Here is a 12609-nt window from a genome sequence, read left to right as displayed (position 1 = left end):
AATGTCCTATAGGCAGTGCAGGAAATCAAAGTTAACGTTTCAAATTCACAAATTTTACAGTTGGAGACCATAACTGTTACATGTAAGTCAAAAATTAAGTCAACCTCCACCACTACTAACTGCAAATCCCCACTGGTCACTCCTGCCGACTCCTACAGGAGGAGGAAACCGAGGAAAACCCCTGAAGTTGCAGGAAGAACCTTTTGCTGCCAAAGGCTCCGCTGCGGACGCATGAGGAGAAAGCAGGGCCCGCTGGCATCGAAGGGCTGGACTAATGCCAGGAGCCTGATGGCACTCCTGTGTTTCGTCCTGTGCCACAGTCGTACACAATTACTGCTGGCAAACGTTGCAGCTCACTGTGGAAGAACCACCTGGCTATCTGGCGCGTTACAAAGCGCAGAGGCAAACACACGCGCCGGGGCACCATTCGAGACCTTCCCTTCATGTGAACTTCACACATGGGGGAAAATTTCAGTAGAGCAAACAACTCAATTGAGTATAAAAATGTTCTGATAAAGAGCTACTTATGTAGATTTCTTAAAACAACCATCTCGGTACAAGACTGTATCTGTTTCAGAAGAACTACATGGCACGGGCTCCACTTACGTGTCTGATACGCCAAGTGTCCTAAAAACAGTGGAAAAAACCCCAACCCACTGGACTATTCCCTCTTAAACTTTACTTCTAAACAAAGCAGGCTCATTTTCAAAGCGGAGATGATTACCCATACAAATCACAAGAAAAGATTTTTTTTTTTTTCCCGTTGATATAATTAAAGAATTCTCCAATATCAAAGATTCAAAAACTGGCTGCGGCCAGGGCAATTAAAGGAAGACTTTAAATTTCACCGTACTTGTGTTCCCTGGGCTTTACAAAGCACCCACCAACAGTTGCAACCACAGCTGGAACTGGGGAGATTTTACCCCAGGGCCTGTCAAGGAATGACATGGTTAATGGCTCCACAACTGGAGACATTAACCAATTCCAGCAATTTTTACTTCAACATTTCAAGCTACAGGTTTTTTTTTTTAGCCCTAAAATACAGATTGATCCCAATATTCATTAAATAATGCTTTAAAAAAAGGCAAGAACTTAACCTTTAAAGATATTCTGTTAAGGTACAAACTTTGTTAACCCAAATGGCACGTACACAGATATTCTTCCAGTAGGATGGATCTACAGGTATGTTGAATTTGATGAGATTTTTGGTTTCGGAAGTAACAACAAGGAGAGTACCTAGAAGTTGTCGTTGGAGGCTAAAGAGGAACTAGGGAGAGTGAGTGAGTGCGACTGAGACAGGCAAATGACAGCAGTACTTCCTTTCAGACAGAAAGGTGCCAAAAGACAAAGCCACTTGTGCGTGCTGCTGGACTACGGCCACCCCGCTGCACAGCCAACTCATCAGACTGGAATTTGAAACCATTACAAAAATCCAGCACGGAAAAATTATTTCCTTTACATTATCATCTTACCTACATTTCTCAAAGAACACGACAAAGCACCCAAACCAGACACTATTCCTGGTTCTACTGGAGGAAGGAGACCTTCCCAGCATACAGGTATCCGGCACCAGGACGCGAGGTCCCGGGCTCCCGAGCCCCATGTCGCTCCTGACCAGCCGACCTCGGAGCACCCTGAGCACCGCACGCGGTTAACAAGACCGGGCAGTGCAGAGACTGACAGGACACTACAGACAAATCAAATGTTTTCTTTCTGTGGAAACAAGTTACACCATCACTGCTACGTGCCCGTCAAAAAATAAACACAAATAAAGAAAAAAAAAGTATTTGTCCAACACATTAAGTGTTAGCATGCATTAATAACCGAATCCCTTTGAAAACCTAGATCCCTACAGAGAAAGTTACCTTTTTTCCAGCCAAAAATAGACTGCCCTTATCGTCCCAAAAAATTCACTGACCTGCATGCTAGGACATCCACTGAACGGCAAGGTATGCACATGTAACACAAGTTTACTACTCTTAAAAGTAATAAATAAACCTTCAAAAGGTATTTGAAGAGAAGGCAAAACAAGCCAAAATAATGAAGGATAACTACACTTAAACAGTAATAGCAATAAAGATAAAGGTTGATCCGTTTTTTAAGACAACCAAACTTCAGGTAGATGAACAAAGGAAAACTCTGACCTAACGTTCTGAACAAGTTGTACACTATCTATATCTCTCGATATGAAGAAAGAATGAAAAAAACCCAAACAAAACCAACTCTTGAGATGCTGTTCAGAATGGGAACTGGGAACTGCCTGAAAGATTCTTCCTTTTGAGATCTGTGTGCCAAACTGGCTGCAAAAAAAGATGCTTCGTACCATGACCGTGTTCAGATCAATTATGAGGATAACAACTGGACATTCAGAACATATGGCAGTGGTCACCTTGGCTTCAACATCTGTTCAAAATCAGATATATGTCTACTGTACACCCCTGGCAACAACGAGCAGCTAAGATGGTTTAAGTTTTAGTATGAAACTTGCACAAAGATGGCTGAAACCATCCTGTAATATCAACCTAGGACACGGGAAAACCTCTGCTCATGCTACAGCTTACGTTCGAAGTTTAAATAATATTCGCTGAAATATTTCACCGATAATTGAATTTAAACTATTCAATTTTATTTAAGGGAAAAAGAAGGTCCCTCCCCCTCACCTGGCTGTTTTTTGCTGCTGTTCGGCACTTCTCCGTTGGTCACGGGCGGTTTGGTTGTGACGGTGCTGCCTCCCGACTGGCCGTTTACCACTTTCGGAGCAGATCCCAGGTTTGCAGCTATCACTGGTAACTGCTGGCCTCGTTTCAGAAGCTGTTTCTGTTCCTGGTGTCGAAATCGCGGTGGTACTTCACGAGGAGGGTATCGAGGCAAGGTCTGCTGCTGCTGACTGCTGGCTGGGGCCCGCTTGGCATTATTGTTAGTGCTGGTTACGGGGGAAGTGCCGGCAGAGGTGACGGGCTGAGGCTGGCTTACGCTTGTCTTGGTTTGTTCTGGCACTATCCCCACCCCCAAAAGAAAGAAAGTTGGACAAAGTTACTCATAAGAACAGCGACGTGAAAAACTGAAGACTAAGTCAATATTCTTAGATGTGCTGATGTATCGGGTAACGGCAGCGTTTTTCTGACTGAAGTTGTAACTGGTTCCCCAGGAGAAGCTCCGTCATCCCCTCACCACCCAGCGCCACAGCGGAAACACGTCCCGCTCTCGCTCCGAACAAAGTTATCTCCGTTAAACTACACTAATGCTAACACGCTTTCTGTAGCTTTGTCTGATAAACCAGGACTATGCCAGTTTACTTTGGCATTTAAACTTTATTTAAAAAAATATTTAAGTACTAAAAAAACCCCAAACGCAACACTTACTCCAATGGGAAACTTAACTGTTACGTATAGAAAAGCGTCATGGTCTTGCACAACAGAGCAAGAGGTGAACAGGACACACGGACCGCGCCGCTGAGCCCTGCCTGCCTTATCAACCCCAACATCCACAGGGAAACACGTCCATGCCCTCGAGCCAACCTGCTGCCAGCAGGAAAAGCCAACGGCACAGGTAGCCCTGTAGGCAGCTTGGCTGGATGGCGCCGGCGTTGATTAAATGCCAAATGTGCAACTGCAACTCCAGATTATCTTTCGGTCTCGGCGCAGCCGCTTCCAGGCAGGACGAAGGTCACACCATTTGCAGAGGTCAGCTGCGAGCGAACGCCCCGAACTCGGATGCTGAATACAGGGAAACCTGCAACACCCTCAACATCTCCCCCCCGAGCGGTACACACGCAGAGGCGGTCAGTCCGGGGGGTCAGGTGTAGGGAACTGGTCAGTAAACCAGGCTCAGTAGATGGGAACGAACGCTGTGAGCTACTAATGTTACTTATGACTATATTTTTTTAAAATTTCTGCTATAATACACACATATTTTGAAAAACACAAACACGAAGGTCTCTAGAATAAAACGTCACCTCAGAATCAGCATCTGAGTTGTGTTTTAATGCAATATTATATTTCGTCTGCTTAAGAAAAGCAGAAAAGACAAATTTTGGAGACCTCCTTGATGCACAGGTGGCCGGACGCAGGCCTTCCACAGAAGTCTCAAGGGGCGAGGAGGAGGAGGAGGAGGAGGAGGAGGAGGAGGAGGAGGAGGAGGAGGAGGAGGACCCAGCTTCAGCTGCTCCCACCACACTCGCTCCGCGGTCCCACCGCCTCAGCAGCGACCCAGTGCTCTCTATTTCACAGCTGACTGGAGGAGGACAGAATTCAGGAGAGGAATGGCCAGGACGTAAGTCAATTTGACGTACAGAGCATGGGGAACAGAAGGTATTCAAAAGCTATTAGATAAATTGGCAAGTTGATAAAAATCACCACCTCCCTATCAGATTCCATCAGTTTGTTACCTGTATTAAAAAATCAGGTAACTGGGATCAGATTCCTTAAACACTGTTTTGGTGCATGTAATGCAACAACAAATTATGATCAAAAGTGAATTTCACAAATATAAAGAAGTCTTAAACAAATCTCTTTCCATTTATTCCTTTTCAAATGTCCTGGTTTAAAAATAATTACAGTAACTGAAAATGACTAAGCCTTTGGAGGGGGCTATTTTAGCAAATAGGTAAGAACTGTCAACAACTTAATACATCAGCACTTAGCACACTGCTGTGGCCCAGGTACTGCAACAGGCTTTGAAATTTAAAAAATAATAATAATAAAAAAATCTTCACATAGCACAATCTGTATAACCACTGCCCAAACCTCAGCTTTCCGATCTGTCACTACGCCTTCTGCCGCAGCTGATGGATGCTAATTACTGAGCAAAGCACAGGCCAGCCTCCCGAGGTGTGCTGACAGTGACACGCAGAGAAGGGCCACTCTGCAGCCAGCACATCGTTATCAAACCAACAAGCGGTCACACCGCAACGGCACCACGCAGGGACACACAGCCTTCAGCCTTCTGCACAGTGTATTTAAGCTTTTAAGCTTTTTTTTTTTTTTTTGTCAGCTTAAGTGGAAAGCACACCTCGCTTGAAGAGATTTTTAATCCAACATACAATGTCCCGTAACATGGTCAAAGAAAGAAAGTCAGTTTTTCTACACTACTACTTCAATTCACATACAACTGCTCCTCTCAGATAAAGTAAAATCATTTATAGATGACATTCCACACGACAGCCGAGCAGAGTTGCAAGCAGCATGCTGAGGGCAGCACTGCAACGCAGCAATGTCTGCTTTACTTTCCTAATTAAAGCTACTTTAAGACAAAGTGCATATTATAACAGAACCCAATGGACTTGCAGGTGATCAAATTACTTTCAACTCAAAAGAGCGCAACTAATAAACAAGCTGCTCTGCTGGGCCAGCCCCCCAGCTACGACACGAACAAGACTTGGCAAACAGTTTAAGAAAATTGTATTTCTCATCTATTCTGTGAATTCATTTCCCTAGCAAATACGGAAAGTCTTTCTACTACGATCAGCAAGTTAAACAGAAATCTTAACAGCTAATATGGTTATACTAGAGAATAGACAGAGTTTACATCGGTATGTTAATTTCAAACTGAAATTAATCCAAAGCACAACAGACTTCCCTTGCCTTTGCTTCCCTAAGTACTGCAGAGTAAGTTCTAAGCTGCACAGTTTATCCTGTCCAACACAGTTTCTGCTCCACAACTTCTCAGAAGACTAAATAACACATTAATATTCCAATATGGCTACGATGAATTCCAACACCCTTGAATCATTATCTTATATTTTCATTCATTATTAACAAGCTGCTTGTTTGACAAAAGTTTGTTCTGCACACCAGTCACATTAAGGCAGGAAGAGAATGCTCACGGACTTACAGGCTGTCACCGCCGATCCACTTGACCAGTACTAGCAAGTTTACAGGAACGAGTACAAAAACGACGGATTTTCACAAAGAACAAACCTGCTGAAAAGCCCCAAAGCAGGGGATGGTGGAGTCACAGCGTACAGAGAGATTCCAAAGACAGACGCTTCCCACTTGCGTTGCTCTCCCACCCCGCAGCCTTCCCCAGAAAATGGAGGAGCAGCACGGTGTCATTTTACTGCTCCAGGAGAGCGGCTGCCAACTCCTCCCGGAGCAGAGGCCCCGTCCCTGCGCTCCCCCCACGATGAACCCGGCAGCTGTTCCAGCACTTGGCCGCTCCGGATCGGCGCGCAGAGCGGCCCACGGCACCGCCACCTCTGGAAAGGGCACTGCCAGGCTGCCTGCCATGCCCGAGGGTTGGCACGCCGGAGGGCAGGTCAGGCAAGCTTGGCTCGCAAGCCGACACACAAGGCGTAGTGCTAGAATTTTCCTTGTGGAAAAATGGCCGCAGCGGTAAGCTCGGAGCTGAGCTGGAAAATGTCAGCTGGAACGTGTGCCAGCTCCTTAACCCCTGCAGAGCCGCACGAAGGTGAGCAGTGTGCCACTCCCGCCGGTGATGTTAACAGCGAGCGTTTCTTATCCTGTCCATTCCTGCTACCTGCTTTCAAGATTTAAAAGCTAACAACAGTTTTTCCAATCAGGAAAAGCGTAGTCAGGCAAGTGAAGGGGAAAAAAAAAAATCCCCAACAGAAAACAGAAGAGTGAGTGTATTCAGGCGATTCTGCTTCGGAGAAGAAAATGAATAAGAAGTTTCCAAGGTGGGAAATATGAGTCAGAGATTTCAATTCCACACCCAGCTATTTTTAAAAGCACTTTCCGTTTCAGTGCTTGATTCAAAGTTTATTCTGCTTGCAATAAAAGTAGTACTTTATGCCTCCGCCTCCTCCGAAGCAGAGAACTCCGAGCTGGAGACTGACAGATGTTTTCAGCTCCAGCTCGTACTGTGCAAAGCACAAAAGCATCCAGAGCCACTAATGGCAGCACTGGCATCGACGTAAACACTGCTGTTCCATTTCTGCAAACTACTTCACGAGAGTATTACGTATATGCATTACAGTGTGTGCAAAAAGATATTTCATCTCGTGGTGGCACCTCATTCTGCAGAAGCACGCCATGATTACTGAAGTGCACATACACAACAAACCCAAACACTCGTCCGAAACAGCATTCACGTTAGTGCTTGGCTTATCCTTAGCTACTGGTGGCCACAGTGGGGTTTGCAGGGTCTTGTTTTAGGAGAAACTCAGGATAAATGGATTTATTTGTCTGTCTTTAATAGCACTGACATTCAACACAGCAAAAATACACGTTTTGCCAAGCTGGAAGGAATACCACAATGACTGACAGTTCTACAGTATTCTCAGCAAGTAAGGACTTCCAAACGATTTTATTTTTTCCTAAAATACCTGCTACAAGAGCACTTGGAGGGCACTTGTCGATGTATGGATTTGTTATGCTAGCTGCTGCACAAACAGAGAAACCTCCCACTTCGCAACTAAATAATACATCCATCTCCAACTCCTACGAACTTCCTCTTCCCTCTTTTAATAAAACCAGATGTATAAAACCAGACAGGTTAGAATATTTGAAATCAACAGGAGTGACATACATGCATCTTTAATGACAACACTATAGTATTAAAACGCTACTTGTACCAGAAACGTTTATATTAGCATTATCTTCATTATTTCCATTCCTAATCCTGAACAGGGGGGGCAGGGGGGGAAAAAATCAGCACTATTAGCTTCCTCAGAAGGTAGTCGTGTAATTTTACATGCCCACTGTAGCTACTTCAGCTGGTACAACAGCAATTCCTACCTCAGCGAAAACAACGTTTTGGAGCCATCCAAACGATGTTTAAAAAGAAGAAATAACCTCCCTACCCACCCCCACCACTTAACCAGCTACTTTTCTGAAAGAAGGAACATAATTCTGAATTATTTAGAGATGCTATACGCTTGTATTTTATCTTCAGCTCATGCACGGAATAAATTATTTAAGACATTAACGCGATGGAAACTTGGAAACTAATGAAACATTAATTTGCATCCTGAACACAAGTAGGCAAAACTGTTGAAACAATGAAAGAGCTACGTGCAACATAAGCCACCAATTTTGTTCCTACAGCAACTGTTGCAAAAAGTTGTGTATCTCACCCCCATGAAGTTTGTATTTCTTCACTAAGACTATCAGCTTGTGTTTCTTTGACAACTCTAAATTCCTGCTAAACTTCCTGAAATACCCTTTCAATAATAACGTAACATTGAAGCTGGAACTTAATTCTTCCATCAGTAAACATCGAGTCTCCAAGTAGAGGGGAAAAAAAAAAATTTACAAAAATAAATTACTTTGCCCTTCAAGAGCAAGGCATTTTCTTTCAATCTGCAGATTGGCATCGGGCAGCCTCCGGAGCGGAATTACTGCCCTCCCATTTTCGTGCTATTTTTAGCCCTTTGCTTGTGCCGCCTCGGCCCTGGCGTGACGCAGGGATGCCAGTGCAGCGCAAGTACCCGGGTCAGGTGTTCGTTCAAAATGGAAGTTATCATTTACAGCAAAGTATTTTGTCATTCTCCCTCATCACGATCTTTTCAGATATAGTTTATTACTTCAGAATAAACTCAAACACTTCCACAATTCTTGAAATTTGGTATATTATCTGAGAAGCCTGGCTGGAACATAGAGAAGAAAACAAACGCTTAGCCTGCACCCGGAATGTGATTCCACGCACTGCTGGGAAAAAGGTGCTTTAAAAAACAAGTGAAGAGTATTTATTAATTACAATATTCTTCCAGCACTTTTATTAAGTACTCAGTCCTGTGCCGAAAGGCAAACATAGAAATTTCAACTGATTTCAGTGACCAGAGTCAGCCCAGTGAAAGCCACAGATGGCTGCACATGGGGAACGTCAGCTCCCAGTATGGACATCGGCCGCGGGAACGACGCACGGACACTCCCGCAGCCACCACGCTCCGGCAGCCCCCTCCGCCTCAATACTCTGCCTATCGATAATCCATAACCAAAACACCAGCCTCCCCACAGCATCCCGTGGAACTCCCCCTCCCCACAGCATCCCGTGGAACTCCCCCTCCCCACAGCATCCCGTGGAACTCCCGCTCCCCACAGCATCCCGGGGAACTCCCGCTCCCCACAGCATCCCGGGGAACTCCCGCTCCCCACAGCATCCCGGGGAACTCCTCCTCCCCACAGCATCCCGGGGAAGTCCTACCCAAGACACAGAGCCCCAGCTGCCCTCATTCCCTCTGCAGAGCATCGTCACACACTGAAAACCTATTGGTCCTACTCAATCTATATATATATATTTTTTTTTCATTTCAAACACACACAGTGAAGTACTCGCAGCACGTAAACAAACCAGATACCCGGTAACTGGAACTCCAGCCCTCGGCAGGAGAATCGGCGCGTTCGTTACGCGGCGAACCTGCCTCCTCCATTTCAGCCACACGCCAGCCAGCACGCTGCTTCCCACGCTCACCTCGGGAACGGGCACTTCCCTTTGTCTCTTTGCCTCCTCTCAAGCACAGTATGTCCTCTACTGTTTTACTACCTTCATGCCAGAACAGCACTTCAAATACTTTTTGATTTTTCCAACAGTAATTGCATCTCTGCTACGCAGGGCTCCTCGGCTCCTCTTTCTACCACTGCTCAGGTAAGTGTTAAATTAAGCCCAATGTTCCCAGAAAACAGGGATTCAGCAAGCACTCCACATGATCACTTATGCCATTATTATTCACTTCCCAACTATCAGGTTAGGAGCTAGAATTAAAAAGAAAGTGAAAATAATCTTTTTCCCCCCTTTGTGGAAGTCGGTTGGAACGGAGATCCGCACAAAAGCCACAAACACCCAGAACAGCTGCAGTGCTCCCCGCCTGCCCCTGAGCATCAAAGGTACAGCTTCCAGGTACTGCCATCTTCATCATCTTGGCAGGAGGAACTCGCCACGTGCAAGGGTTAGCTAAACCTAGATGTTATCAGAGACTTGTCAAGCATTCCCAACCTAGCTGCACTTGGAATATTTGGAAAATAAGTTTCAAACAGATCCTTTATGTGGATCTACATGGCCACACCCGAAGCGTTAGAGTGTTCAGGCACTTTTCCAACAACATAAAAAACGAGAAGGCAAAAAGCCAATAAGCAAAAGGAGTCAAGGCACATTATGTATATGCCTGGTGCTGTATGAGTAATTAGGAACGGAAAACAGGAGAACAGAAGACTCCAATCCCTGGAATAAACCCTTAGCCATTACTCTTCTGGTCTGTTGTGGACACTGTTTGAAAAAGTGCAACTGAAGTTTCAAGGATCCCATCTTTTAGTCTGAAAAGAGCTTTCAGGTGACCCACTTGATTCGACTTATTTAAAAATGCAGAAATAATATACAGAATAGAAATAACTCTAAAGTAACTTACCTTTGATTTTTTGTTCAATGGCCTAGAACAAGAAAAAAGAAGCGTCAGTGATTTATGCAGACAGAAAAACCACATGTGCACGTGCCACTTCATAAAGCAACGTTAGCTTTTGACTCTCCTCTTTTAAAATATTTTAAAGTTATTTAATTATCTACTTCACAAGCATTTCTAACCAACCCATGCCTATTATTCCTTATGCCTAGAAAGCTGCTTAAATGTTATAAGAGACAAAACTAATTTGAAAGATAACTACATGAAACAGACTGAATTAAACTTGCAAATTAAGATGTTTGAAGTGAGTTAAAAACTGTGCCTGGAAGCAACAAACCTCCACCACTTTTATTGCAGGATACCCCAGGGCAAGAGGGAGGGACCTAGAAATTTAAAGGTAGTAAGAAAGTAAATGCAAAAGCTTTAAGTCCTTCATTTCCAAGATTCAACTGGTTACACCTGTGATATGGCCAAGATGAGAGATCTATTTGAACAGAATTTTCTCATTGGATAAAAGTGGGGAAAGAAACGTTTCTGGTATGGAAGCGCACCTTAACTGTGTGGTTTTAACCACAAAACGTAGCGAAACTGACTTCTCAAAGGACCTCTCAAAAGCACAAATCATAGCTCTTCCCAGCTGAAACTGGAGTTTTCTTAATGATCACTTCTAAAATACATCATCGCCAAAGCAAAACAAGAATTGATTTGATACGGTCACTTTGGCAGCTGTATTTTAATTATGACACTGCATATACTCATAGTATGCAATAAATTTGAGATAACACTGAAATTGATTGTCTATAATTAAAACCTTGAGGAGAGGAAAAGAGAGAGGGCATGTGAATGAAGCAAAATTTATGGATTCACTGATTCGATGTAAGACTTGGTTAGATTCAGACACGAGCACTGTTAGGGCTGAAACTTTGTTAATGACTCTTCAGTGCCATAGCCTCATTTCTCTTAGGAAAATCCAGAGTACATTAATGGAAAAACCCTCCTCTTCAACTACGTAAGCTGACAAATGCAAGGATATATATATATAAAAAAAGTTATACTGTCCAATAGTTCAAAATGTAGACTCCTGCTCCCAAGAAACCTTGAACATAAGCTTTTCATTTTTTTTTTTTATTTATGCTCTTAAGAGATTGCTAAAAATAGCTAGAGACCGTAAAATCTCTTCTGAAGAAAATCCACTCTAACAGTGGCCCCTGGAATTAAGAAAGCAAAAATAAAAGCCAATGGCTGCTTACATAAGTGTATCAAAACCCCCACCATGCTCATTTTCAGTTTTGCCTGTCTTATCCTTATTACCTCTGTCCCTCTTCCTCATCTGCCCAAAGGCAGCTGCTGTACTCGGGGCCACCACATTCCGCCACAAATTTTCATTCTGCGCTTTGTTCAACAAATCTGGTTAAAAAAATTATTTTGAAGGCTTGGCAAGTTTTGTGTGTGCTTCAACTCCAGGGTACGGTCTGCACAGCAGCTGGCTGGGCACCACGTGCTCAAAACACAGTTTTATCCGATGATAAAAAGGTAAATGGAAGACAACAGCTGATGTCCCACGCAAGCTGCTCAGCATCAGGATGCGCTACTCAACTTAGAGAAGTTAAGTGTCACACCTCTGTGATTGCTGCTCTTCTCCCACTACTCCTTTTAGCTTAAATGATTAAAAACCTACAGTATACATAAAATCCAAGCATTAGCTTTTCCCTCCACAGTGTGATTACATGATGCTTTCCCAGTTCCTGCCATGCCGATACATGTGTTTACAGCTTACTCTAAACGTCTGAACTTTGAACTGCAATAGAAGCAAAAAACCAGAAGATGACTTTTAATTCTGTCATAGCTTCACCCAAACGAGCTTGACTTGAGTTAAAAAAATTAAAAGTCATCAATTAATTAGCTTGGCACTTGACTCATGAACAAGAAAACAAGACAACTCAGATTTCTCCATTTTTTTTGCTGCTTCTGACCATCCATAGCACCCAAAGAGATCGGCAAAGGGAAAGGGCCATGGGATAAGGCTACTGCCTGCTTTTTATACTAAGGTGCTCTTCTCTGAAAGGAAAGAAAAACAAGCAAAAAACTACTGGAACATATTTCAGCTAGGGACTTGCAAAACATCTTGGTTCTTGATGCACGATTGAACGGGTTAAAGTTTTTGCTGGAGAGGCTGCGGTTGATCATACAAACCAGCACGTTCTTCAGAGATCAAACAGAAGCAGTTAGCTTAGCAAACAAAAAGAGCAGTTCTGGTCAATCTGAAACTACTCACGAATATTAACAGAACGGAAAAAGGACCTTCCCTTCCTTGT

General features: G+C 43.8%; 1 protein-coding gene across 4 annotated transcripts in view; it reads right to left on the bottom strand.

Moving 5' to 3' along the window:
- TNRC6A (trinucleotide repeat containing adaptor 6A) overlaps window positions 1-12609 on the bottom strand; it is a 49138-nt gene that overhangs the window by 22186 nt on the left and 14343 nt on the right. For 2 of the 4 annotated variants that reach the window (XM_086622448.1, XM_086622449.1), the window contains exons 4-5: window positions 10304-10325; window positions 2661-2996 (exon numbers count right to left, since the gene is read on the bottom strand). The exons of the other annotated variants lie outside the window; for them this stretch is intronic. In XM_086622448.1, coding sequence (XP_086478574.1) covers window positions 2661-2996; window positions 10304-10325 — 358 coding nt within the window. The remainder of the gene's footprint in view (window positions 1-2660; window positions 2997-10303; window positions 10326-12609) is intronic. 4 annotated transcript variants of the gene reach the window in all.

The sequence above is a fragment of the Tauraco erythrolophus genome, chromosome 17, assembly GCF_009769465.1.
Source record: "Tauraco erythrolophus isolate bTauEry1 chromosome 17, bTauEry1.pri, whole genome shotgun sequence".
Classification (NCBI taxonomy): Eukaryota; Metazoa; Chordata; class Aves; order Musophagiformes; family Musophagidae; genus Tauraco; species Tauraco erythrolophus.
Note: the sequence above shows the minus strand (reverse complement) of the source record. Positions and strands in the feature narration are given on the sequence as shown.